General features: G+C 41.9%; 3 protein-coding genes across 5 annotated transcripts; all 3 read right to left on the bottom strand.

Annotated features, from left to right (window-relative positions):
* Positions 1 to 4,384: 4,384 nt before the first annotated feature.
* On the bottom strand, positions 4,385 to 7,267 carry LOC123158527 (F-box protein At5g03100). The gene is made up of 4 exons (XM_044576475.1): positions 7,072 to 7,267; positions 5,262 to 6,136; positions 4,890 to 5,045; positions 4,385 to 4,789 (listed from the first exon to the last, which is right to left on the bottom strand). The coding sequence occupies exons 2-4, from the start codon at positions 6,117 to 6,119 to the stop codon at positions 4,595 to 4,597; spliced, it is 1,209 nt and encodes a 402-aa protein (XP_044432410.1). The 5' UTR covers positions 6,120 to 6,136; positions 7,072 to 7,267; the 3' UTR covers positions 4,385 to 4,594.
* A 4,692-nt stretch (positions 7,268 to 11,959) lies between these two features.
* Positions 11,960 to 14,744, bottom strand: LOC123158984 (F-box protein At5g03100). Of its 2 annotated transcripts, XM_044576791.1 has the most exons (5): positions 14,647 to 14,736; positions 14,431 to 14,527; positions 12,837 to 13,711; positions 12,465 to 12,620; positions 11,960 to 12,364 (listed from the first exon to the last, which is right to left on the bottom strand). In XM_044576791.1, the coding sequence occupies exons 3-5, from the start codon at positions 13,692 to 13,694 to the stop codon at positions 12,170 to 12,172; spliced, it is 1,209 nt and encodes a 402-aa protein (XP_044432726.1). In that variant the 5' UTR covers positions 13,695 to 13,711; positions 14,431 to 14,527; positions 14,647 to 14,736; the 3' UTR covers positions 11,960 to 12,169. The 2 variants fall into 2 exon arrangements, with proteins under 2 accessions (XP_044432726.1, XP_044432727.1); XM_044576792.1 differs by lacking the exon at positions 14,431 to 14,527 and having other exon boundaries at positions 14,647 to 14,744.
* Positions 14,745 to 17,685: 2,941 nt separating this feature from the next.
* Positions 17,686 to 20,471, bottom strand: LOC123158196 (F-box protein At5g03100-like). 2 transcript variants are annotated; one of them, XM_044576281.1, is made up of 5 exons: positions 20,374 to 20,458; positions 20,158 to 20,254; positions 18,563 to 19,437; positions 18,191 to 18,346; positions 17,686 to 18,090 (listed from the first exon to the last, which is right to left on the bottom strand). In XM_044576281.1, exons 3-5 carry the CDS (start codon positions 19,418 to 19,420, stop codon positions 17,896 to 17,898), a joined length of 1,209 nt encoding a protein of 402 aa, XP_044432216.1. In that variant the 5' UTR covers positions 19,421 to 19,437; positions 20,158 to 20,254; positions 20,374 to 20,458; the 3' UTR covers positions 17,686 to 17,895. The 2 variants fall into 2 exon arrangements, with proteins under 2 accessions (XP_044432216.1, XP_044432217.1); XM_044576282.1 differs by lacking the exon at positions 20,158 to 20,254 and having other exon boundaries at positions 20,374 to 20,471.
* Positions 20,472 to 27,608: the final 7,137 nt, after the last annotated feature.

Below are 27,608 nucleotides of genomic sequence, written 5' to 3' on the forward strand. Positions count from 1 at the left end.
AATAACAGCACCATAGTTTAAACTGTGTATATACTCTCTCGATTTCAACATAATTAATGTTCTAAGATTGTCCTGAGTCAAATTTCATTATGTTTGACCAAGTCTATAACAAAATTTACCAACATCTACGAAACCAAATTTACTTCACTAGATTCATTATGAAACGAATTTTTCTTATATATATATATATATATATATATATATATATATATATATATATATATATATATATATAGGAAAATGGTTGTGTACTTCTGGGAGTACGTACTCCCGCTCCTCATATACCACATAAATGAGTTTTCTATACCTCTTTATTATTTTTAATATACTTCATTAGTAATTATTAGATACCCCAAAATGAGTTTCATGGAAAAATTCATGTGAGTCTACATATTTCTAAATGTTTACGTATATACTGATGTGTTTGTACGTGAAAAAGGTATATTACAAAAAGTACGTCCCAGATGATATTTTTTCAACAAAACTCATATTGAGGTATCTTAAAATATTTAATGAAGTATATTGAGAATGATAAAGAGGTATAATTAATACGTATATGATGTATATTGAGGATGGGAGTACATACTCCTAGGAGTACAGAAAAGGAGTCCTATATATATATATATATATATATATTTGATTTCACAGATGTTTGCGGATTATTATATAGACTTGGTCAATTTTTAAAAAGTTGACTTAAAAAAATCCTAGAACTTCAATCATTTTGGAATGGATGGAGTATTAACTTCTTTTGTTTTTGTTTTTGTGAGAGCTACGTGTATATCCAGCTTGCCATGATTGAAATCTTGAAGTAGTTCCAAGAGATCTCAACGTACCAAAGGCCAATTTGTCGGGAAAGAAAAATCAACCAAGAATCATTATGTTCCGTCTAGAAAAAGTGTTTCTAAACTCCAATAGAGTAACAATTTCAAGTAAAATTGCTTGATCAACTTCAGAAAAATCAAGAGGAATCAATAAATGAAAAAAAGACCAATACACGACCAAAACAAAAATGTTACACTTACAGGCCTAGGGTTACGGAGGAACTTACAGGAGGACATGTCCCAATACAATTATAACTGGCCATGGAAAACCCGGCCCGGTCGACATAACCCGACCCGGTCTTGCCCACAGGCCGGGCCTGGGCCTAAGTTTTGAGCCCGAAGGCCAGGTCTGTTGGGAAACGTGTAGAAAACAAAACAAAAATTCGCCCTACGAACACCCAAGAACAATATGAAGATGCATAACAGGTTGTGATCAATGATCATTACCGACTCGAGGAGTGCACCGGAAGTAGACGAGTCGGTGTAGATTGTACTTGAAGTCCCTCAAATGTTGATGACGATCCTGCGAACCGCCCATGAATGATCCCTCGAACAGAAGACCAAAAGCACGATCTCTCTACTTGATTGCAGCAGCGCTTCGCCGTCCAGAGCTAATCGTCGCCGGAGAATTAGAGGGAGAAGATTAGAACCACACGGGGCTTCTAATTATGAGGATTAAAGGTGGCTAGGGTTCGCTTTAATTAGTCAACTAGGACCAACTAGAACATGCACTAGATCAATTAGAGGAGGCTCCAAAACTTGTATCTCATAGGGTGGAAATCCTGTAGTATATATGATTGGGGGGTAGGGGGCTGCCACCAAGGGGGAAAGAGCCCCTTTGGGGCGCTGGCCAAGGGAAGGGGGTAATAGGATCCCCCCCCCCCTTAGGAAAGGGGGGACTCCTCCCTTGTTGGGCCCTTGTGGCCCAACTCCTTCTCCACCTCTTGGCCTTATTTGGCCCGTTGATATTAAATTAAATATATTTTTGTTCTAAACATTTTCAAAGCATAATATATATAATTTAAAATCTCCGGAAACATTTTCCACCTATATATATTAATCGGTAATACCCGATATTCACCGAAACCCTTTCGATGACCCCGAAACGCTTCCGAAACCTCTCGGAACTATTCCGAATATTAATGAAACAATTTCACAAATATATTCTCATCACTCCCATCCTACTAGCTCTCAATATATCATGATTACTTTAAGATCGTGACCCCATAGGTTCGGTAACCATAGACATGAACAAAACCCCTTCGTTCAGTGACCGATAGCGGAACCGTGGACATCCATATTGGTCCCTATGACTACATGAATGATTTTCGAGTGAACCTTTGGTTATCATGTGATGTTCCCTTCGCTTCGCAATACTTTACAAAATCCGGTGTGCATCGGTATCCTCTTGAGTCATCACCATGCTCACTATACCGTTGCTCCCATTACCGATTTTGTTCTTCTTTCTTGTTGACGTGTTACAACATCCCTGTGACGTAGTCACCTGTGGCTGGCCAGACAATAATGGATGCCTTCACACCAAGAGGGAACTAAGAATATCTCTCTATCGTTGGAGGAGCAAATCCCACCCTCAAGCTGTCCGGTCACTTGTCAAACTTTCCGGTGAGCTTGAAAGTTGTCGTTATGATCACCTTGTTACATATGACGTTTGAGCAACCCCAAAGCCCACTGCCTGATAGGAAGTGATCGAGACACTCTCATGGTCTGAGGAACTAAAACACATGCTAACACTTCGTGTTATAACAGATGATTTCAGACGATATGATCACCTAGTATAACACAAGTATTGGGTCGATTCAATATGATAAGTTGTTCTAGCAAATAATTGGCAACCAAACTAGACATACTCCCTCCGTCCGGTGAAGAGTGTACGTTTGACTTTAAAATTTGTCCACAAAAAAGTGTACTTCTATCTTCCCAGTGCACTTTAATGTATAAAAAAATGTTGTTCTCTCATCACACGATAATCAAGACCAATAACATTCTACACATGGTCTCCTTAATTTCTACATACACTTAGCTCATTAGGGGGTGGGTAATTAAAAAGGAGAGAGATGATGTCTTGTATCTTCCCAATGCGTTTTTTATTTCACTTTATAATTTATTTTAAAATTTCTATCGAAAAAGCTATTTTCCAGTCGACGGGCGTGAACGATTTGCGAACCCTCCGATCCGCTTCTGCTCTAGCACGTAAAAAGAGCTCCAAAAAAATAGTGTCCCTACTAGGATTTGAATACACACCAGTTGGTTGTGGCCACGATGCGCTACCAGTTGAGATGACTATCTATTCTGTTTCATTTGCAGATTAATTGGTATTTCTACCTTAATAAATTCTAAAAATGCTGATATTTTTTAGATGTTCATGTTAGTGTAACAAGCGTGCTTGTCAATTTTCATGCAAAACGGGATAGCGTCGCTTCGTTTTTTAAGATAACATTTGTTGTTCAACTTGTTTTTTTTTTGTTTTTGCACATGTCAACATGCTTGAAGGGGAGCCTTGGCGCAGTGGTAAAGCTGCTGCCTTGTGACCATGAGGTCATGGGTTCAAGTCCTGGAAACAGCCTCTTACAGAAATGTAGGGAAAGGCTGCGTACTATAGACCCAAAGTGGTCGGACCTTTCTCTGGACCCTGCGCAAGCGGGAGCTACATGCACCAGGTTGCACATGTCAACATGCTTAAGCCCCCCCCCCCCCTCCCCCTAAAAATTATATATATATATATATTCAAACAAATTTGAACTTGGCAAAATATATTTTTGGCGCGCATGAGCATATACTCCCTAGAGCCAAAAACAATATCCGCCACTCCTACCTCTTTTTAGATTTTTTTTGTGGCATCAAACACTCTACACTAGTCCTGTAGGATTCAAATTCAAATGAGCATACCACTCCAGTCGTGTATTCATTCTATTCCTGCCTTTTGAGAATCCTGCGAATTAAAGAGGGCCTAAATGTGTAACCCGCTGACAAGTGAGGTCCATGCGACATAAGAACTACTTCCTCCGTTCCATAATATAAGAACGTTTTTCAAACTAACATAGTTTGGAAAACGTTCTTATATTATGGGACATAGGGAGTATATAAAAGGTTATAGTTTTAGAGAATCTGAGAAAGTGGAGGGCTTCAAAACCTTTGAAGGAGAAGCCATTCTAAAGCTCTCTGTTTAGGGAATCTTTTAGAGTTGCTCTTAGCAAGTCATGGCTAGTGACAAATCAAGTGTTATATAAGGAGGTAAGGCGACCTAAGGCGAGCACCACCGGCGCCTTATCACCTAAGTGTCTAAGGCAGGATGCCTTAAAACGATTTATATCAATTATTTGATACCGCCTTTTATTTTTATCTTTTTTAGAAATACTTGTAACTACAAATACAATGTTTTGGATGAAGATCCAAAAAATTACAAAGTAATTCCTAAAAGTAGGAATTGCAATTAAACCACTTAAACCACTATTTCAAAATTTGTACCATGATCTAAAGGGTGTCACATGATTCATGTTAGTCAAATTTCTGTGCCAGAATGCCTCAACACACGTACCCCAGATCTGAAACATGATTAACTTAAGTGTAAACACAAGAATGTGTAATGTCTGGACAGATTTAGCCAAACAGAAGAAGAATATCAGCTCCCCCCTCTCCAGTTAATGTCGGCGTCTAGAAAAGGGTAAAGCGCAGCTCTTGACAAACTTAGCACTAACCAAATGTGGCAAGAGGGGGACAGGTCCGAAAACAAGGCCTTAACACAAACATGATTAGTAACCCTCGATACTGATTTTCCCGTCTGGGATGAAGATCGGTAGCAGCGCCTGCACCAACGTACCGATCCTAGGATCATCTTTGCTGCAGCATATCTTGATTCTCTCGATACGAGGATAGCCCCTGATTGCCGGTGCTTGCCTTGATGGTAATGAAGCAGATTCAACCTCCTTGCGTGTTTCACAGTGCTCCTGCGGCGTGTCAAAACCACACGGGAGTATCAGCTTTGATCATTCTGATGCTGTAGCAAAGCAGTGCCAGCTAGACATACATATCTGGGAGAAGTATTACCATCTTGAGCTTAACAGTTAGCTCTTTCAGCATGGGCGGGCGATGGACAATACGGAACAGTGGGTAGAAGTCAGCAGCCATGCACCAATCACCCAGCACCAAGCTCGTCAGATTGCTAAACATCGGGCATGCTTGCAAACCCCTCTCGAATGTGAGCTTCACAAGCAATATGATCATGTTAAGGAGTTGAAAATAGAGCAAGCTGAATAGTTAATGATACAATATTTCCATGCTAGCTTGCCAACATATAGTAAAGAGTACATAATCACTTCAAAAAGTAGATTGTGTCTGACTTTAAAACTAAGAAGCGACTAATTCGGCATGCAAATATATTCACCTACGAATATGAAAAGGAAAATAACCCATCAGTACCTCAGGTAACGGTGCATGCAACTCCAATGTTGTGGCATGTGAAAGGCCATCAAGTAGATGATGATCTACTTCTGTGTTATCATCATAATGAAACTCAGACCCTAGACTAAGCGAAGCTGACACTAGAGAAGACAGATCCCAGGTAACTATAGCACCACGACGACATTCTGGGTCAATGACAGAGAGATGGGTAAGCTTCCTAGCACCAATCAGGAGATCATTGCCAATGATGCAGTCGATGATATGTAGAACCTTGAGTGAGCTCGATGAGATCCTCCTTGTATCGAGAATGCAACACTCCAACTCTAGATGTTCGAGCACAGGCCAGTCATAATTCAGCGGCTTATCGAACCAATCGTTCAAACGGACATACCAGAGCCTGATTCTTTTGAGGTACAGAGAAGGAAACATTGCTGTGCTATCCAAAATCAGATGGTGGTGAAATCCAGAAATATGAAGGAGACGAACTTTGTGCTTGATGGCATGACGAATCCACACAGAACTCTTCTTACTACTGCGAGTCGTGATGACGACCCGGACCTCATCCAAGGAAACAGTGCCGTCACGCAAGAGCAGCAAGTGGTCCACGAAGTTCTCCAGCTTGTGGTTATCAAAGCAAGCAATGCCCACATCATTTTTAACCACGAAGTCTTTGTTGTTGATGTGGATAAATGGAACAGAGCTCCAGAGATTGCGCCACCTTGGTGAGAGAAGACTTGTGCGCACGACCTCCGGCGTCGGCAGGAAGGACATCACGTGGTGGAGCAGATCGTCGGACAGGCTGCTGAGCCTGTCGATACCGTTGTCGTTGCCTCGCACACTCTTGGAACCACAGGGAATGGATGCTGGTGCCGACATTTTATCAAACAGGATGGCTGCATAAATCAACAAAAGGCAAAGCGAATGCATATATAATCAAAATCACAGATATACACATTGAAGAAATCCTAGATACACACGATGAGATGAGATGATTCCATACACGAGACTGTTTCAATCTTGAAGCAACTGTACTGGCAATCACACAATGCGACCTTGTGTAAAAGGATACAGTCTAGGAAAGGAAAAACATATGCAGCCTCGAGCAAAATTCTGTGGAAAATTTCAGCTGTAAATGCCAACATCCTTCTACATTTGTGTCTATGGCATTTCTTCCGAGCAAACTTCTAAGCAAAATAAATCTGGACTGGGTTAGCAAGTAGCAACATTCCGTTACTTGAATGGAAATATTGATTCTTGCACTGAAAAGAAAGAGGTAGGGGGAGAATGACTTCAACGCACTAATAGGAATTTTGCTAAGCAATTATGTTGTCTAAGATATTGAAATAATCCAATAATCACTGCTATAGCTTCACAAAGTATTTTTGTATTCTTCAAAACATTTCACTTTGAATTACAGCAGTCAATGATTGACGACAGTTAAACATAAGCTCAACAGTAGTAGCAAAAATGGTGGTAGTTGCAGAGTATGGTAGTCAGTTTGCAACAAACAGAATTTTGTGCCCACTTCATCTGGCTACAAAAAGGGGAATGTGGTGATCATAATGTTATTTCACATAAATCTGTAAAATAACTTAACAGTTCATGCACTCACTTTAGTATCTTTGCAAATAATCCAAAGATTGACCAAATTACGCAAGAGCTAGCAATCTCTAGGTAACACCAATGGCACCATTCTGCAAATACTGCATCTGGCGTGCACACGCACAAGTGATTAGCTACTTCTGCTGACCTCTTAAACTGGTTCGTCTAGAAATAGCTAGGGTTCTGCACTCCGATTTCCGCTGGTAGAAACTGCAGATGTACTGACCTAACAGTCGGGGAGGTGGTACAGCGGTGGTGGTGCCCGATGACTCGGTCGAGGCGTCGGCGATGCGGCCGCAGCCGGAGGCGGCGCAGCGAGCCGTCGAGGAGGGCGGCGGCGCGGCGCAGCCGCGAGAAGCAACTGTTGTCTCGCTCTCACTCACTTCATTCGCGTGCTACGGCGGCGACTGGCTGCCCTTCTACTTTTTTTTTTTGAGGGCTAGGCTGCCCTTCTACTGAGGCACTGGGTCAGCGACAATAATTGGGCCCAATATGGTCTGGCCGACGAAGCGCATAATAAAAAATCTAGGCCAATAAGAAAACGGTAATGTTACCTGATGAACGTTCGCTCAAATGGCATTTCGAACGATTTTTATGGCATTTTTAGTTGTGTGGAATGACAGTTTTTCAGAGTGACATGGCATTTTCTGGCCAAATATGAGGTCCCATAAGAAAATATGTGTTAAGAAAATATGTGTTAGGGCATTCCAATTTTAAGACACTGGAATCCCCTCAAAAGAAAAAAAATCAAGACAATGGAAGAATAATAACAGCACCATAGTTTAAACTGTGTATATACTCTCTCGATTTCAACATAATTAATGTTCTAAGATTGTCCTGAGTCAAATTTCATTATGTTTGACCAAGTCTATAACAAAATTTACCAACATCTACGAAACCAAATTTACTTCACTAGATTCATTATGAAACGAATTTTTCTTATATATATATATATATATATATACATATATATATATAGGAAAATGGTTGTGTACTTCTGGGAGTACGTACTCCCGCTCCTCATATACCACATAAATGAGTTTTCTATACCTCTTTATTATTTTTAATATACTTCATTAGTAATTATTAGATACCCCAAAATGAGTTTCATGGAAAAATTCATGTGAGTCTACATATTTCTAAATGTTTACGTATATACTGATGTGTTTGTACGTGAAAAAGGTATATTACAAAAAGTACGTCCCAGATGATATTTTTTCAACAAAACTCATATTGAGGTATCTTAAAATATTTAATGAAGTATATTGAGAATGATAAAGAGGTATAATTAATACGTATATGATGTATATTGAGGATGGGAGTACATACTCCTAGGAGTACAGAAAAGGAGTCCTATATATATATATATATTTGATTTCACAGATGTTTGCGGATTATTATATAGACTTGGTCAATTTTTAAAAAGTTGACTTAAAAAAATCCTAGAACTTCAATCATTTTGGAATGGATGGAGTATTAACTTCTTTTGTTTTTGTTTTTGTGAGAGCTACGTGTATATCCAGCTTGCCATGATTGAAATCTTGAAGTAGTTCCAAGAGATCTCAACGTACCAAAGGCCAATTTGTCGGGAAAGAAAAATCAACCAAGAATCATTATGTTCAGTCTAGAAAAAGTGTTTCTAAACTCCAATAGAGTAACAATTTCAAGTAAAATTGCTTGATCAACTTCAGAAAAATCAAGAGGAATCAATAAATGAAAAAAGACCAATACACGACCAAAACAAAAATGTTACACTTACAGGCCTAGGGTTACGGAGGAACTTACAGGAGGACATGTCCCAATACAATTATAACTGGCCATGGAAACCCGGCCCGGTCGACATAACCCGACCCGGTCTTGCCCACAGGCCGGGCCTGGGCCTAAGTTTTGAGCCCGAAGGCCAGGTCTGTTGGGAAACGTGTAGAAAACAAAACAAAAATTCGCCCTACGAACACCCAAGAACAATATGAAGATGCATAACAGGTTGTGATCAATGATCATTACCGACTCGAGGAGTGCACCGGAAGTAGACGAGTCGGTGTAGATTGTACTTGAAGTCCCTCAAATGTTGATGACGATCCTGCGAACCGCCCATGAATGATCCCTCGAACAGAAGACCAAAAGCACGATCTCTCTACTTGATTGCAGCAGCGCTTCGCCGTCCAGAGCTAATCGTCGCCGGAGAATTAGAGGGAGAAGATTAGAACCACACGGGGCTTCTAATTATGAGGATTAAAGGTGGCTAGGGTTCGCTTTAATTAGTCAACTAGGACCAACTAGAACATGCACTAGATCAATTAGAGGAGGCTCCAAAACTTGTATCTCATAGGGTGAAAATCCTGTAGTATATATGATTGGGGGTAGGGGGCTGCCACCAAGGGGGAAAGAGCCCCTTTGGGGCGCTGGCCAAGGGAAGGGGGGTAATAGGATCCCCCCCCCTTAGGAAAGGGGGGACTCCTCCCTTGTTGGGCCCTTGTGGCCCAACTCCTTCTCCACCTCTTGGCCTTATTTGGCCCGTTGATATTAAATTAAATATATTTTTGTTCTAAACATTTCCAAAGCATAATATATATAATTTAAAATCTCCGGAAACATTTTCCACCTATATATATTAATCGGTAATACCCGATATTCACCGAAACCCTTTCGATGACCCCGAAACGCTTCCGAAACCTCTCGGAACTATTCCGAATATTAATGAAACAATTTCACAAATATATTCTCATCACTCCCATCCTACTAACTCTCAATATATCATGATTACTTTAAGATCGTGACCCCATAGGTTCGGTAACCATAGACATGAACAAAACCCCTTCGTTCAGTGACCGATAGCGGAACCGTGGACATCCATATTGGTCCCTATGACTACATGAATGATTTTCGAGTGAACCTTTGGTTATCATGTGATGTTCCCTTCGCTTCGCAATACTTTACAAAATCTGGTGTGCATCGGTATCCTCTTGAGTCATCACCATGCTCACTATACCGTTGCTCCCATTACCGATTTTGTTCTTCTTTCTTGTTGACGTGTTACAACATCCCTGTGACGTAGTCACCTGTGGCTGGCCAAACAATAATGGATGCCTTCACACCAAGAGGGAACTAAGAATATCTCTCCATCGTTGGAGGAGCAGATCCCACCCTCAAGCTGTCCGGTCACTTGTCAAACTTTCCGGTGAGCTTGAAAGTTGTCGTTATGATCACCTTGTTACATATGACGTTTGAGCAACCCCAAAGCCCACTGCCTGATAGGAAGTGATCGAGACACTCTCATGGTCTGAGGAACTAAAACACATGCTAACACTTCGTGTTATAACAGATGATTTCAGACGATATGATCACCTAGTATAACAGACAAGTATTGGGTCGATTCAATATGATAAGTTGTTCTAGCAAATAATTGGCAACCAAACTAGACATACTCCCTCCGCCCGGTGAAGAGTGTACGTTTGACTTTAAAATTTGTCCACAAAAAAGTGTACTTCTATCTTCCTAGTGCACTTTAATGTACAAAAAATGTTGTTCTCTCATCACACGATAATCAAGACCAATAACATTCTACACATGGTCTCCTTAATTTCTACATACACTTAGCTCATTAGGGGTTGGGTAATTAAAAAGGAGAGAGATGATGTCTTGTATCTTCCCAATGCGTTTTTTATTTCACTTTATAATTTATTTTAAAATTTCTATCGAAAAAGCTATTTTCCAGTCGACGGGCGTGAACGATTTGCGAACCCTCCGATCCGCTTCTGCTCTAGCACGTAAAAAGAGCTCCAAAAAAATAGTGTCCCTACTAGGATTTGAATACACACCAGTTGGTTGTGGCCACGATGCGCTACCAGTTGAGATGACTATCTATTCTGTTTCATTTGCAGATTAATTGGTATTTCTACCTTAATAAATTCTAAAAATGCTGATATTTTTTAGATGTTCATGTTAGTGTAACAAGCGTGCTTGTCAATTTTCATGCAAAACGGGATAGCGTCGCTTCGTTTTTTAAGATAACATTTGTTGTTCAACTTGTTTTTTTTTTTTTTTTTCACATGTCAACATGCTTGAAGGGGAGCCTTGGCGCAGTGGTAAAGCTGCTGCCTTGTGACCATTAGGTCATGGGTTCAAGTCCTGGAAACAGCCTCTTACAGAAATGTAGGGAAAGGCTGCGTACTATAGACCCAAAGTGGTCGGACCTTTCTCTGGACCCTGCGCAAGCGGGAGCTACATGCACCAGGTTGCACATGTCAACATGCTTAAGCTCCCCCCCCCCCTCCCCCTAAAAATTATATATATATATATTCAAACAAATTTGAACTTGGCAAAATATATTTTTGGCGCGCATGAGCATATACTCCCTAGAGCCAAAAACAATATCCGCCACTCCTACCTCTTTTTAGATTTTTTTTGTGGCATCAAACACTCTACACTAGTCCTGTAGGATTCAAATTCAAATGAGCATACCACTCCAGTCGTGTATTCATTCTATTCCTGCCTTTTGAGAATCCTGCGAATTAAAGAGGGCCTAAATGTGTAACCCGCTGACAAGTGAGGTCCATGCGACATAAGAACTACTTCCTCCGTTCCATAATATAAGAACGTTTTTCAAACTAACATAGTTTGGAAAACGTTCTTATATTATGGGACATAGGGAGTATATAAAAGGTTATAGTTTTAGAGAATCTGAGAAAGTGGAGGGCTTCAAAACCTTTGAAGGAGAAGCCATTCTAAAGCTCTCTGTTTAGGGAATCTTTTAGAGTTGCTCTTAGCAAGTCATGGCTAGTGACAAATCAAGTGTTATATAAGGAGGTAAGGCGACCTAAGGCGAGCACCACCGGCGCCTTATCACCTAAGTGTCTAAGGCAGGATGCCTTAAAACGATTTATATCAATTATTTGATACCGCCTTTTATTTTTATCTTTTTTAGAAATACTTGTAACTACAAATACAATGTTTTGGATGAAGATCCAAAAAATTACAAAGTAATTCCTAAAAGTAGGAATTGCAATTAAACCACTTAAACCACTATTTCAAAATTTGTACCATGATCTAAAGGGTGTCACATGATTCATGTTAGTCAAATTTCTGTGCCAGAATGCCTCAACACACGTACCCCAGATCTGAAACATGATTAACTTAAGTGTAAACACAAGAATGTGTAATGTCTGGACAGATTTAGCCAAACAGAAGAAGAATATCAGCTCCCCCCTCTCCAGTTAATGTCGGCGTCTAGAAAAGGGTAAAGCGCAGCTCTTGACAAACTTAGCACTAACCAAATGTGGCAAGAGGGGGACAGGTCCGAAAACAAGGCCTTAACACAAACATGATTAGTAACCCTCGATACTGATTTTCCCGTCTGGGATGAAGATCGGTAGCAGCGCCTGCACCAACGTACCGATCCTAGGATCATCTTTGCTGCAGCATATCTTGATTCTCTCGATACGAGGATAGCCCCTGATTGCCGGTGCTCGCCTTGATGGTAATGAAGCAGATTCAACCTCCTTGCGTGTTTCACAGTGCTCCTGCGGCGTGTCAAAACCACACGGGAGTATCAGCTTTGATCATTCTGATGCTGTAGCAAAGCAGTGCCAGCTAGACATACATATCTGGGAGAAGTATTACCATCTTGAGCTTAACAGTTAGCTCTTTCAGCATGGGCGAGCGATGGACAATACGGAACAGTGGGTAGAAGTCAGCAGCCATGCACCAATCACCCAGCACCAAGCTCGTCAGATTGCTAAACATCGGGCATGCTTGCAAACCCCTCTCGAATGTGAGCTTCACAAGCAATATGATCATGTTAAGGAGTTGAAAATAGAGCAAGCTGAATAGTTAATGATACAATATTTCCATGCTAGCTTGCCAACATATAGTAAAGAGTACATAATCACTTCAAAAAGTAGATTGTGTCTGACTTTAAAACTAAGAAGCGACTAATTCGGCATGCAAATATATTCACCTACGAATATGAAAAGGAAAATAACCCATCAGTACCTCAGGTAACGGTGCATGCAACTCCAATGTTGTGGCATGTGAAAGGCCATCAAGTAGATGATGATCTACTTCTGTGTTATCATCATAATGAAACTCAGACCCTAGACTAAGCGAAGCTGACACTAGAGAAGACAGATCCCAGGTAACTATAGCACCACGACGACATTCTGGGTCAATGACAGAGAGATGGGTAAGCTTCCTAGCACCAATCAGGAGATCATTGCCAATGATGCAGTCGATGATATGTAGAACCTTGAGTGAGCTCGATGAGATCCTCCTTGTATCGAGAATGCAACACTCCAACTCTAGATGTTCGAGCACAGGCCAGTCATAATTCAGCGGCTTATTGAACCAATCGTTCAAACGGACATACCAGAGCCTGATTCTTTTGAGGTACAGAGAAGGAAACATTGCTGTGCTATCCAAAATCAGATGGTGGTGAAATCCAGAAATATGAAGGAGACGAACTTTGTGCTTGATGGCATGACGAATCCACACAGAACTCTTCTTACTACTGCGAGTCGTGATGACGACCCGGACCTCATCCAAGGAAACAGTGCCGTCACGCAAGAGCAGCAAGTGGTCCACGAAGTTCTCCAGCTTGTGGTTATCAAAGCAAGCAATGCCCACATCATTTTTAACCACGAAGTCTTTGTTGTTGATGTGGATAAATGGAACAGAGCTCCAGAGATTGCGCCACCTTGGTGAGAGAAGACTTGTGCGCACGACCTCCGGCGTCGGCAGGAAGGACATCACGTGGTGGAGCAGATCGTCGGACAGGCTGCTGAGCCTGTCGACACCGTTGTCGTTGCCTCGCACACTCTTGGAACCACAGGGAATGGATGCTGGTGCCGACATTTTATCAAACAGGATGGCTGCATAAATCAACAAAAGGCAAAGCGAATGCATATATAATCAAAATCACAGATATACACATTGAAGAAATCCTAGATACACACGATGAGATGAGATGATTCCATACACGAGACTGTTTCAATCTTGAAGCAACTGTACTGGCAATCACACAATGCGACCTTGTGTAAAAGGATACAGTCTAGGAAAGAAAAAACATATGCAGCCTCGAGCAAAATTCTGTGGAAAATTTCAGCTGTAAATGCCAACATCCTTCTACATTTGTGTCTATGGCATTTCTTCCGAGCAAACTTCTAAGCAAAATAAATCTGGACTGGGTTAGCAAGTAGCAACATTCCGTTACTTGAATGGAAATATTGATTCTTGCACTGAAAAGAAAGAGGTAGGGGGAGAATGACTTCAACGCACTAATAGGAATTTTGCTAAGCAATTATGTTGTCTAAGATATTGAAATAATCCAATAATCACTGCTATAGCTTCACAAAGTATTTTTGTATTCTTCAAAACATTTCACTTTGAATTACAGCAGTCAATGATTGACGACAGTTAAACATAAGCTCAACAGTAGTAGCAAAAATGGTGGTAGTTGCAGAGTATGGTAGTCAGTTTGCAACAAACAGAATTTTGTGCCCACTTCATCTGGCTACAAAAAGGGGAATGTGGTGATCATAATGTTATTTCACATAAATCTGTAAAATAACTTAACAGTTCATGCACTCACTTTAGTATCTTTGCAAATAATCCAAAGATTGACCAAATTACGCAAGAGCTAGCAATCTCTAGGTAACACCAATGGCACCATTCTGCAAATACTGCATCTGGCGTGCACACGCACAAGTGATTAGCTACTTCTGCTGACCTCTTAAACTGGTTCGTCTAGAAATAGCTAGGGTTCTGCACTCCGATTTCCGCTGGTAGAAACTGCAGATGTACTGACCTAACAGTCGGGGAGGTGGTACAGCGGTGGTGGTGCCCGATGACTCGGTCGAGGCGTCGGCGATGCGGCCGCAGCCGGAGGCGGCGCAGCGAGCCGTCGAGGAGGGAGAAGATTAGAACCACACGGGGCTTCTAATTATGAGGATTAAAGGTGGCTAGGGTTCGCTTTAATTAGTCAACTAGGACCAACTAGAACATGCACTAGATCAATTAGAGGAGGCTCCAAAACTTGTATCTCATAGGGTGGAAATCCTGTAGTATATATGATTGGGGGGTAGGGGGCTGCCACCAAGGGGGAAAGAGCCCCTTTGGGGCGCTGGCCAAGGGAAGGGGGGTAATAGGATCCCCCCCCCCCCCCTTAGGAAAGGGGGGACTCCTCCCTTGTTGGGCCCTTGTGGCCCAACTCCTTCTCCACCTCTTGGCCTTATTTGGCCCGTTGATATTAAATTAAATATATTTTTGTTCTAAACATTTCCAAAGCATAATATATATAATTTAAAATCTCCGGAAACATTTTCCACCTATATATATTAATCGGTAATACCCGATATTCACCGAAACCCTTTCGATGACCCCGAAACGCTTCCGAAACCTCTCGGAACTATTCCGAATATTAATGAAACAATTTCACAAATATATTCTCATCACTCCCATCCTACTAACTCTCAATATATCATGATTACTTTAAGATCGTGACCCCATAGGTTCGGTAACCATAGACATGAACAAAACCCCTTCGTTCAGTGACCGATAGCGGAACCGTGGACATCCATATTGGTCCCTATGACTACATGAATGATTTTCGAGTGAACCTTTGGTTATCATGTGATGTTCCCTTCGCTTCGCAATACTTTACAAAATCTGGTGTGCATCGGTATCCTCTTGAGTCATCACCATGCTCACTATACCGTTGCTCCCATTACCGATTTTGTTCTTCTTTCTTGTTGACGTGTTACAACATCCCTGTGACGTAGTCACCTGTGGCTGGCCAGACAATAATGGATGCCTTCACACCAAGAGGGAACTAAGAATATCTCTCCATCGTTGGAGGAGCAGATCCCACCCTCAAGCTGTCCGGTCACTTGTCAAACTTTCCGGTGAGCTTGAAAGTTGTCGTTATGATCACCTTGTTACATATGACGTTTGAGCAACCCCAAAGCCCACTGCCTGATAGGAAGTGATCGAGACACTCTCATGGTCTGAGGAACTAAAACACATGCTAACACTTCGTGTTATAACAGATGATTTCAGACGATATGATCACCTAGTATAACAGACAAGTATTGGGTCGATTCAATATGATAAGTTGTTCTAGCAAATAATTGGCAACCAAACTAGACATACTCCCTCCGTCCGGTGAAGAGTGTACGTTTGACTTTAAAATTTGTCCACAAAAAAGTGTACTTCTATCTTCCCAGTGCACTTTAATGTACAAAAAAATGTTGTTCTCTCATCACACGATAATCAAGACCAATAACATTCTACACATGGTCTCCTTAATTTCTACATACACTTAGCTCATTAGGGGTTGGGTAATTAAAAAGGAGAGAGATGATGTCTTGTATCTTCCCAATGCGTTTTTTATTTCACTTTATAATTTATTTTAAAATTTCTATCGAAAAAGCTATTTTCCAGTCGACGGGCGTGAACGATTTGCGAACCCTCCGATCCGCTTCTGCTCTAGCACGTAAAAAGAGCTCCAAAAAAATAGTGTCCCTACTAGGATTTGAATACACACCAGTTGGTTGTGGCCACGATGCGCTACCAGTTGAGATGACTATCTATTCTGTTTCATTTGCAGATTAATTGGTATTTCTACCTTAATAAATTCTAAAAATGCTGATATTTTTTAGATGTTCATGTTAGTGTAACAAGCGTACTTGTCAATTTTCATGCAAAACGGGATAGCGTCGCTTCGTTTTTTAAGATAACATTTGTTGTTCAACTTGTTTTTTTTTGTTTTTGCACATGTCAACATGCTTGAAGGGGAGCCTTGGCGCAGTGGTAAAGCTGCTGCCTTGTGACCATGAGGTCATGGGTTCAAGTCCTGGAAACAGCCTCTTACAGAAATGTAGGAAAAGGCTGCGTACTATAGACCCAAAGTGGTCGGACCTTTCTCTGGACCCTGTGCAAGCGGGAGCTACATGCACCAGGTTGCACATGTCAACATGCTTAAGCTCCCCCCCCCTCCCCCTAAAAATTATATATATATATATATATATATATTCAAACAAATTTGAACTTGGCAAAATATATTTTTGGCGCGCATGAGCATATACTCCCTAGAGCCAAAAACAATATCCGCCACTCCTACCTCTTTTTAGATTTTTTTTGTGGCATCAAACACTCTACACTAGTCCTGTAGGATTCAAATTCAAATGAGCATACCACTCCAGTCGTGTATTCATTCTATTCCTGCCTTTTGAGAATCCTGCGAATTAAAGAGGGCCTAAATGTGTAACCCGCTGACAAGTGAGGTCCATGCGACATAAGAACTACTTCCTCCGTTCCATAATATAAGAACGTTTTTCAAACTAACATAGTTTGGAAAACGTTCTTATATTATGGGACATAGGGAGTATATAAAAGGTTATAGTTTTAGAGAATCTGAGAAAGTGGAGGGCTTCAAAACCTTTGAAGGAGAAGCCATTCTAAAGCTCTCTGTTTAGGGAATCTTTTAGAGTTGCTCTTAGCAAGTCATGGCTAGTGACAAATCAAGTGTTATATAAGGAGGTAAGGCGACCTAAGGCGAGCACCACCGGCGCCTTATCACCTAAGTGTCTAAGGCAGGATGCATTAAAACGATTTATATCAATTATTTGATACCGCCTTTTATTTTTATCTTTTTAGAAATACTTGTAACTACAAATACAATGTTTTGGATGAAGATCCAAAAAATTACAAAGTAATTCCTAAAAGTAGGAATTGCAATTAAACCACTTAAACCACTATTTCAAAATTTGTACCATGATCTAAAGGGTGTCACATGATTCATGTTAGTCAAATTTCTGTGCCAGAATGCCTCAACACACGTACCCCAGATCTGAAACATGATTAACTTAAGTGTAAACACAAGAATGTGTAATGTCTGGACAGATTTAGCCAAACAGAAGAAGAATATCAGCTCCCCCCTCTCCAGTTAATGTCGGCGTCTAGAAAAGGGTAAAGCGCGGCTCTTGACAAACTTAGCACTAACCAAATGTGGCAAGAGGGGGACAGGTCCGAAAACAAGGCCTTAACACAAACATGATTAGTAACCCTCGATATTGATTTTCCCGTCTGGGATGAAGATCGGTAGCAGCGCCTGCACCAACGTACCGATCCTAGGATCATCTTTGCTGCAGCATATCTTGATTCTCTCGATACGAGGATAGCCCCTGATTGCCGGTGCTCGCCTTGATGGTAATGAAGCAGATTCAACCTCCTTGCGTGTTTCACAGTGCTCCTGCGGCATGTCAAAACCACACGGGAGTATCAACTTTGATCATTCTGATGCTGTAGCAAAGCAGTGCCAGCTAGACATACATATCTGGGAGAAGTATTACCATCTTGAGCTTAACAGTTAGCTCTTTCAGCATGGGCGAGCGATGGACAATACGGAACAGTGGGTAGAAGTCAGCAGCCATGCACCAATCACCCAGCACCAAGCTCGTCAGATTGCTGAACATCGGGCATGCTTGCAAACCCCTCTCGAATGTGAGCTTCACAAGCAATATGATCATGTTAAGGAGTTGAAAACAGAGCAAGCTGAATAGTTAATGATACAATATTTCCATGCTAGCTTGCCAACATATAGTAAACAGTACATAATCACTTCAAAAAGTAGATTGTGTCTGACATTAAAACTAAGAAGCGACTAATTCGGCATGCAAATATATTCACCTACGAATATGAAAAGGAAAATAACCCATCAGTACCTCAGGTAACGGTGCATGCAACTCCAATGTTGTGGCATGTGAAAGGCCATCAAGTAGATGATGATCTACTTCTGTGTTATCATCATAATGAAACTCAGACCCTAGACTAAGCGAAGCTGACACTAGAGAAGACAGATCCCAGGTAACTATAGCACCACGACGACATTCTGGGTCAATGACAGAGAGATGGGTAAGCTTCCTAGCACCAATCAGGAGATCATTGCCAATGATGCAGTCGATGATATGTAGAACCTTGAGTGAGCTCGATGAGATCCTCCTTGTATCGAGAATGCAACACTCCAACTCTAGATGTTCGAGCACAGGCCAGTCATAATTCAGCGGCTTATCGAACCAATCGTTCAAACGGACATACCAGAGCCTGATTCTTTTGAGGTACAGAGAAGGAAACATTGCTGTGCTATCCAAAATCAGATGGTGGTGAAATCCAGAAATATGAAGGAGACGAACTTTGTGCTTGATGGCATGACGAATCCACACAGAACTCTTCTTACTACTGCGAGTCGTGATGACGACCCGGACCTCATCCAAGGAAACAGTGCCGTCACGCAAGAGCAGCAAGTGGTCCACGAAGTTCTCCAGCTTGTGGTTATCAAAGCAAGCAATGCCCACATCATTTTTAACCACGAAGTCTTTGTTGTTGATGTGGATAAATGGAACAGAGCTCCAGAGATTGCGCCACCTTGGTGAGAGAAGACTTGTGCGCACGACCTCCGGCGTCGGCAGGAAGGACATCACGTGGTGGAGCAGATCGTCGGACAGGCTGCTGAGCCTGTCGACACCGTTGTCGTTGCCTCGCACACTCTTGGAACCACAGGGAATGGATGCTGGTGCCGACATTTTATCAAACAGGATGGCTGCATAAATCAACAAAAGGCAAAGCGAATGCATATATAATCAAAATCACAGATATACACATTGAAGAAATCCTAGATACACACGATGAGATGAGATGATTCCATACACGAGACTGTTTCAATCTTGAAGCAACTGTACTGGCAATCACACAATGCGACCTTGTGTAAAAGGATACAGTCTAGGAAAGGAAAAAACATATGCAGCCTCGAGCAAAATTCTGTGGAAAATTTCAGCTGTAAATGCCAACATCCTTCTACATTTGTGTCTATGGCATTTCTTCCGAGCAAACTTCTAAGCAAAATAAATCTGGACTGGGTTAGCAAGTAGCAACATTCCGTTACTTGAATGGAAATATTGATTCTTGCACTGAAAAGAAAGAGGTAGGGGGAGAATGACTTCAACGCACTAATAGGAATTTTGCTAAGCAATTATGTTGTCTAAGATATTGAAATAATCCAATAATCACTGCTATAGCTTCACAAAGTATTTTTGTATTCTTCAAAACATTTCACTTTGAATTACAGCAGTCAATGATTGACGACAGTTAAACATAAGCTCAACAGTAGTAGCAAAAATGGTGGTAGTTGCAGAGTATGGTAGTCAGTTTGCAACAAACAGAATTTTGTGCCCACTTCATCTGGCTACAAAAAGGGGAATGTGGTGATCATAATGTTATTTCACATAAATCTGTAAAATAACTTAACAGTTCATGCACTCACTTTAGTATCTTTGCAAATAATCCAGAGATTGACCAAATTACGCAAGAGCTAGCAATCTCTAGGTAACACCAATGGCACCATTCTGCAAATACTGCATCTGGCGTGCACACGCACAAGTGATTAGCTACTTCTGCTGACCTCTTAAACTGGTTCGTCTAGAAATAGCTAGGGTTCTGCACTCTGATTTCCGCTGGTAGAAACTGCAGATGTACTGACCTAACAGTCGGGGAGGTGGTACAGCGGTGGTGGTGCCCGATGACTCGGTCGAGGCGTCGGCGATGCGGCCGCAGCCGGAGGCGGCGCAGCGAGCCGTCGAGGAGGGAGAAGATTAGAACCACACGGGGCTTCTAATTATGAGGATTAAAGGTGGCTAGGGTTCGCTTTAATTAGTCAACTAGGACCAACTAGAACATGCACTAGATCAATTAGAGGAGGCTCCAAAACTTGTATCTCATAGGGTGGAAATCCTGTAGTATATATGATTGGGGGGTAGGGGGCTGCCACCAAAGGGGAAAGAGCCCCTTTGGGGCGCTGGCCAAGGGAAGGGGGGTAATAGGATCCCCCCCCCCCCTTAGGAAAGGGGGGACTCCTCCCTTGTTGGGCCCTTGTGGCCCAACTCCTTCTCCACCTCTTGGCCTTATTTGGCCCGTTGATATTAAATTAAATATATTTTTGTTCTAAACATTTTGAAAGCATAATATATATAATTTAAAATCTCCGGAAACATTTTCCACCTATATATATTAATCGGTAATACCCGATATTCACCGAAACCCTTTCGATGACCCCGAAACGCTTCCGAAACCTCTCGGAACTATTCCGAATATTAATGAAACAATTTCACAAATATATTCTCATCACTCCCGTCCTACTAACTCTCAATATATCATGATTACTTTAAGATCGTGACCCCATAGGTTCGGTAACCATAGACATGAACAAAACCCCTTCGTTCAGTGACCGATAGCGGAACCGTGGACATCCATATTGGTCCCTATGACTACATGAATGATTTTCGAGTGAACCTTTGGTTATCATGTGATGTTCCCTTCGCTTCGCAATACTTTACAAAATCCGGTGTGCATCGGTATCCTCTTGAGTCATCACCATGCTCACTATACCGTTGCTCCCATTACCGATTTTGTTCTTCTTTCTTGTTGACGTGTTACAACATCCCTGTGACGTAGTCACCTGTGGCTGGCCAGACAATAATGGATGCCTTCACACCAAGAGGGAACTAAGAATATCTCTCCATCGTTGGAGGAGCAGATCCCACCCTCAAGCTGTCCGGTCACTTGTCAAACTTTCCGGTGAGCTTGAAAGTTGTCGTTATGATCACCTTGTTACATATGACGTTTGAGCAACCCCAAAGCCCACTGCCTGATAGGAAGTGATCGAGACACTCTCATGGTCTGAGGAACTAAAACACATGCTAACACTTCGTGTTATAACAGATGATTTCAGACGATATGATCACCTAGTATAACAGACAAGTATTGGGTCGATTCAATATGATAAGTTGTTCTAGCAAATAATTGGCAACCAAACTAGACATACTCCCTCCGTCCGGTGAAGAGTGTACGTTTGACTTTAAAATTTGTCCACAAAAAAGTGTACTTCTATCTTCCCAGTGCACTTTAATGTACAAAAAAATGTTGTTCTCTCATCACACGGTAATCAAGACCAATAACATTCTACACATGGTCTCCTTAATTTCTACATACACTTAGCTCATTAGGGGTTGGGTAATTAAAAAGGAGAGAGATGATGTCTTGTATCTTCCCAATGCGTTTTTTATTTCACTTTATAATTTATTTTAAAATTTCTATCGAAAAAGCTATTTTCCAGTCGACGGGCGTGAACGATTTGCGAACCCTCCGATCCGCTTCTGCTCTAGCATGTAAAAAGAGCTCCAAAAAAATAGTGTCCCTACTAGGATTTGAATACACACCAGTTGGTTGTGGCCACGATGCGCTACCAGTTGAGATGACTATCTATTCTGTTTCATTTGCAGATTAATTGGTATTTCTACCTTAATAAATGAGAGCGATAAAGAAAGACCACAAGACCTTTGACGACAAGACAAAATCATTTGCTTCAATTTTTTTAAAGGGTCGATGCAACATGTTTTGTACTCCACTTGTCTTTTTTTTGTAGTGATGAATTTTTTCTAGAGAAATAAATGTTTCACTCCTATAGAATTCAAACAACGATCTTTTTTATCAGTTTGTCATGTCTCGGTAAATTCTCTGTAATGAGGCTGATAATTATATGCACCACAAACCTGATAGGTTATGTACAAATATCATGGAAGCTTTTTTGACCCCCAAAAAAACTAATGTAAACATACACTCGATAACTTTTTTGTATCCAGAAATAAGAATAGAAGCTCTCCTCCCGGCTCCTCACTGATTTGGGCTTCCTGGCCGTTGGATCGGGTGGCTTGATCGGATCTGGGCCGTCGGATCGACCCCTGGAACGACCTCGTCCGTCGGATAAAAAAAGTTACTGCTGGAATGAATAGTTACCATCTCGTTCGTGCCACCGCGTGTAATTACGCTGCCCTGCCGAGGGCATTTTCGTCATTTTGCTTCCTGGGGGTATAAAAGGGTCGGCTTCCGTGGAGACAACCCTAGCCGGCCCCTCCCGCACGCCTCCTCTTGAAGGAAATATGCCCTAGAGGCAATAATAAAGTTATTATTTATTTCCTTATAATCATGATAAATGTTTATTATTCATGCTAGAATTGTATTTTCCGGAAACATAATACATGTGTGAATACATAGACAAACAGAGTGTCACTAGTATGCCTCTACTTGACTAGCTCGTTAATCAAAGATGGTTATGTTTCCTAACCATGAACAATGAGTTGTTATTTGATTAACGAGGTCACATCATTAGTAGAATGATCTGATTGACATGACCCATTCCATTAGCTTAGCACCTGATCGTTTAGTATGTTGCTATTGCTTTCTTCATGACTTATACATGTTCCTACGACTATGAGATTATGCAACTCCCGTTTACCGGACGAACACTTTGGGTACTACCAAACGTCACAACGTAAATGGGTGATTATAAAGGAGTACTACAGGTGTCTCCAATGGTCGATGTTGGGTTGGCGTATTTCGAGATTAGGATTTGTCACTCCGATTGTCGGAGAGGTATCTCTGGGCCCTCTCGGTAATACACATCACATAAGCCTTGCAAGCATTACAACTAATATGTTAGTTGTGAGATGATGTATTACGGAACGAGTAAAGAGACTTGCCGTTAACGAGATTGAACTAGGTATTGGATACCGACGATCGAATCTCGGGCAAGTAACATACCGATGACAAAGGGAACAACGTATGTTGTTATGCGGTCTGACCGATAAAGATCTTCGTAGAATATGTAGGAGCCAATATGGGCATCCAGGTCCCGCTATTGGTTATTGACCAGAGACATGTCTCGGTCATGTCTACATTGTTCTCGAACCCGTAGGGTCCGCACGCTTAAGGTTACGATGACAGTTATATTATGAGTTTATGCATTTTGATGTACCGAAGGTTGTTCGGAGTCCCGGATGTGATCACGGACATGACGAGGAGTCTCGAAATGGTCGAGACGTAAAGATTGATATATTGGAAGCCTATGTTTGGACATCGGAAGTGTTCCGGGTGAAATCGGGATTTTACCGGGTTACCGGGAGGTTACCGGAACCCCCCGGGAGCCATATGGGCCATCATGGGCCTTAGTGGAAAGGAGAAAGGGGCAGCCCAAGGTGGCTGCGCCTCTTTCCCCTCCCCTAGTCCTATTAGGACTAGGAGAAGGTGGCCGGCCCCCCTCTCTCCCTTCCCCTCCGAGGAATCCTAGTTGGACTAGGATTGGGGGAGGAATCCTACTCCCAGAGGGAGTAGGACTCTCCTGCGCCTCCCTCTTTGGCCGGCCAGCCTCCCCTCCTCTCCTCCTTTATATACGGAGGCAGGGGCACCTCTAAACACACAAGTTGACACAAGTTGATCCACGTGATCGATTCCTTAGCCGTGTGCGGTGCCCCCTGCCACCATATTCCTCGATAATACTGTAGCGGAGTTTAGGCGAAGCCCTGCTGCTGTAGTTCATCAAGATCGTCACCACGCCGTCGTGCTGACGAAACTCTTCCCCGACACTTTGCTGGATCGGAGTCCGGGGATCGTCATCGAGCTGAACGTGTGCTCGAACTCGGAGGTGTCGTAGTTTCGGTGCTTGATCGGTTGGATCGTGAAGACGTACGACTACTTCCTCTACGTCGTGTCATTGCTTCCGCAGTCGGTCTGCGTTGGATACGTAGACAACACTCTCCTCTCGTTGCTATGCATCACATGATCCTGTGTGCGCGTAGGAAATTTTTTGAAATTACTACGAAACCCAACAGTGGCATCCGAGCCTAGGTTAATGATGTTGATGTTATATGCACGAGTAGAACACAAGTGAGTTGTGGACGATACAAGTCATACTGCCTACCAGCATGTCATATTTTGGTTCAGCGGTATTGTTGGACGAGACGACCCGGACCAACCTTACGCGTACGCTTACGCGAGACCGGTTCCCTCGACGTGCTTTGCACAGAGATGGCTTGCGGGCGACTGCCTCTCCAACTTTAGTTGAACCAAGTATGGCTACGCCCGGTCCTTGCGAAGGTTAAAACGGAGTCTATTTGACAAACTATCGTTGTGGTTTTGATGCGTAGGTGAGATTGGTTCTTACTTAAGCCCGTAGCAGCCACGTAAAACATGCAACAACAAAGTAGAGGACGTCTAACTTGTTTTTGCAGGACATGTTGTGATGTGATATGGTCAAGGCATGATGCTGAATTTTATTGTATGAGATGATCATGTTTTGTAACCAAGTTATCGGCAACTGGCAGGAGCCATATGGTTGTCGCTTTATTGTATGCAATGCAATCGCGATGTAATGCTTTACTTTATTACTAAACGGTAGTGATAGTCGTGGAAGCATAAGATTGGCGAGACGACAACGATGCTACGATGGAGATCAAGGTGTCGCGCCGGTGACGATGGTGATCATGACGGTGCTTCGGAGATGGAGATCACAAGCACAAGATAATGATGGCCATATCATATCACTTATATTGATTGCATGTGATGTTTATCTTTTTATGCATCTTATCTTGCTTTGATTGACGGTAGCATTATAAGATGATCTCTCACTAAATTATCAAGAAGTGTTCTCCCTGAGTATGCACCGTTGCAAAAGTTCTTCGTGCTGAGACACCACGTGATGATCGGGTGTGATAGGCTCTACGTTCAAATACAACGGGTGCAAAACAGTTGCGCACGCAGAATACTCAGGTTAAACTTGACGAGCCTAGCATATGCAGATATGGCCTCGGAACACGGAGACCGAAAGGTCGAGCGTGAATCATATAGTAGATATGATCAACATAATGATGTTCACCGATGAAACTACTCCATCTCACGTGATGATCGGACATGGTTTAGTTGATTTGGATCACGTGATCACTTAGAGGATTAGAGGGATGTCTATCTAAGTGGGAGTTCTTTAATAATATGATTAATTGAACTTAAAATTTATCATGAACTTAGTCCCTGATAGTATCTTGCTTGTTTATGTTGATTGTAGATAGATGGCTCGTGCTGTTGTTCCGTTAAATTTTAATGCGTTCCTTGAGAAAGCAAAGTTGAAAGATGATGGTAGCAATTACACGGACTGGGTCCGTAACTTGAGGATTATCCTCATTGCTGCACAGAAGAATTACGTCCTGGAAGCACCGCTGGGTGCCAGGCCTGCTGCTGGAGCAACGCCAGATGTTATGAACGTCTGGCAGAGCAAAGCTAATGACTACTCGATAGTTCAGTGTGCCATGCTTTACGGCTTAGAATCGGGACTTCAACGACGTTTTGAACGTCATGGAGCATATGAGATGTTCCAGGAGTTGAAGTTAATATTTCAAGCAAATGCCCGGATTGAGAGATATGAAGTCTCCAATAAGTTCTATAGCTGCAAGATGGAAGAGAACAGTTCTGTCAGTGAGCATATACTCAAAATGTCTGGGTATAATAATCACTTGATTCAATTGGGAGTTAATCTTCCAGATGATTGCGTCATTGACAGAATTCTCCAATCACTGCCACCAAGCTACAAGAGCTTCGTGATGAACTATAATATGCAAGGGATGAACAAGACTATTCCCGAGCTCTTCGCAATGCTAAAAGCTGCGGAGGTAGAAATCAAGAAGGAGCATCAAGTGTTGATGGTTAACAAGACCACTAGTTTCAAGAAAAAGGGCAAAGGGAAGAAAAAGGGGAACTTCAAAAAGAACGGCAAGCAAGTTGCTGCTCAAGAGAAGAAACCCAAGTCTAGACCTAAGCCTGAAACTGAGTGCTTCTACTGCAAGCAGACTGGTCACTGGAAGCGGAACTGCCCCAAGTATTTGGCGGATAAGAAGGATGGCAAGGTGAACAAAGGTATATGTGATATACATGTTATTGATGTGTACCTTACCAATGCTCGCAGTAGCACCTGGGTATTTGATACTGGTTCTGTTGCTAATATTTGCAACTCGAAACAGGGACTACAGAATAAGCCGGCACTGGCAAAGGACGAGGTGACGATGCGCGTGGGAAACGGTTCCAAAGTCGATGTGATCGCGGTCGGCACGCTACCTCTACATCTACCTTCGGGATTAATATTAGACCTAAATAATTGTTATTTGGTGCCAGCATTGAGCATGAACATTATATCTGGATCTTGTTTAATGCGAGACGGTTATTCATTTAAATCAGAGAATAATGGTTGTTCTATTTATATGAGTAATATCTTTTATGGTCATGCACCCTTGAAGAGTGGTCTATTCTTACTAAATCTCGATAGTAGTAATACACATATTCATAATGTTGAAACCAAAAGATACAGAGTTGATAATGAAAGTGCAACTTATTTGTGGCACTGTCGTTTAGGTCATATCGGTGTAAAACGCATGAAGAAACTCCATACTAATGGACTTTTGGAACCACTTGATTATGAATCACTTGGTACTTGCGAACCGTGCCTCATGGGCAAGATGACTAAAACACCGTTCTCCGGTACTATGGAGAGAGCAACAGATTTGTTGGAAATCATACATACCGATGTATGTGGTCCGATGAATATTGAGGCTCGTGGCGGATATCGTTATTTTCTCACCTTCACAGATGATTTGAGCAGATATGGATATATCTACTTAATGAAGCATAAGTCTGAAACATTTGAAAAGTTCAAAGAATTTCAGAGTGAAGTTGAAAATCATCGTAACAAGAAAATAAAGTTTCTACGATCTGATCGTGGAGGAGAATATTTGAGTTACGAGTTTGGTGTACATTTGAAAAACTGTGGAATAGTTTCGCAACTCATGCCCCCCGGAACACCACAGCGTAATGGTGTGTCCGAACGTCGTAATCGTACTT

This window comes from Triticum aestivum, chromosome 7B (genome assembly GCF_018294505.1).
Source record: "Triticum aestivum cultivar Chinese Spring chromosome 7B, IWGSC CS RefSeq v2.1, whole genome shotgun sequence".
Lineage (NCBI taxonomy): Eukaryota > Viridiplantae > Streptophyta > Magnoliopsida > Poales > Poaceae > Triticum > Triticum aestivum.

Coding starts and splice junctions, on each gene's coding strand:
- LOC123158527 (XM_044576475.1), bottom strand. CDS start 6,119: ATGTCGGCACCAGCATCCATTCCCTGTGGTTCCAAGAGTGTGCGAGGC. Junction 5,046..5,261: donor TGCATGCACCGTTACCTGAG/GTACTGATGGGT, acceptor TTGCTTGTGAAG/CTCACATTCGAGAGGGGTTT. Junction 4,790..4,889: donor TAACTGTTAAGCTCAAGATG/GTAATACTTCTC, acceptor GACACGCCGCAG/GAGCACTGTGAAACACGCAA.
- LOC123158984 (XM_044576792.1), bottom strand. CDS start 13,694: ATGTCGGCACCAGCATCCATTCCCTGTGGTTCCAAGAGTGTGCGAGGC. Junction 12,621..12,836: donor TGCATGCACCGTTACCTGAG/GTACTGATGGGT, acceptor TTGCTTGTGAAG/CTCACATTCGAGAGGGGTTT. Junction 12,365..12,464: donor TAACTGTTAAGCTCAAGATG/GTAATACTTCTC, acceptor GACACGCCGCAG/GAGCACTGTGAAACACGCAA.
- LOC123158196 (XM_044576282.1), bottom strand. CDS start 19,420: ATGTCGGCACCAGCATCCATTCCCTGTGGTTCCAAGAGTGTGCGAGGC. Junction 18,347..18,562: donor TGCATGCACCGTTACCTGAG/GTACTGATGGGT, acceptor TTGCTTGTGAAG/CTCACATTCGAGAGGGGTTT. Junction 18,091..18,190: donor TAACTGTTAAGCTCAAGATG/GTAATACTTCTC, acceptor GACATGCCGCAG/GAGCACTGTGAAACACGCAA.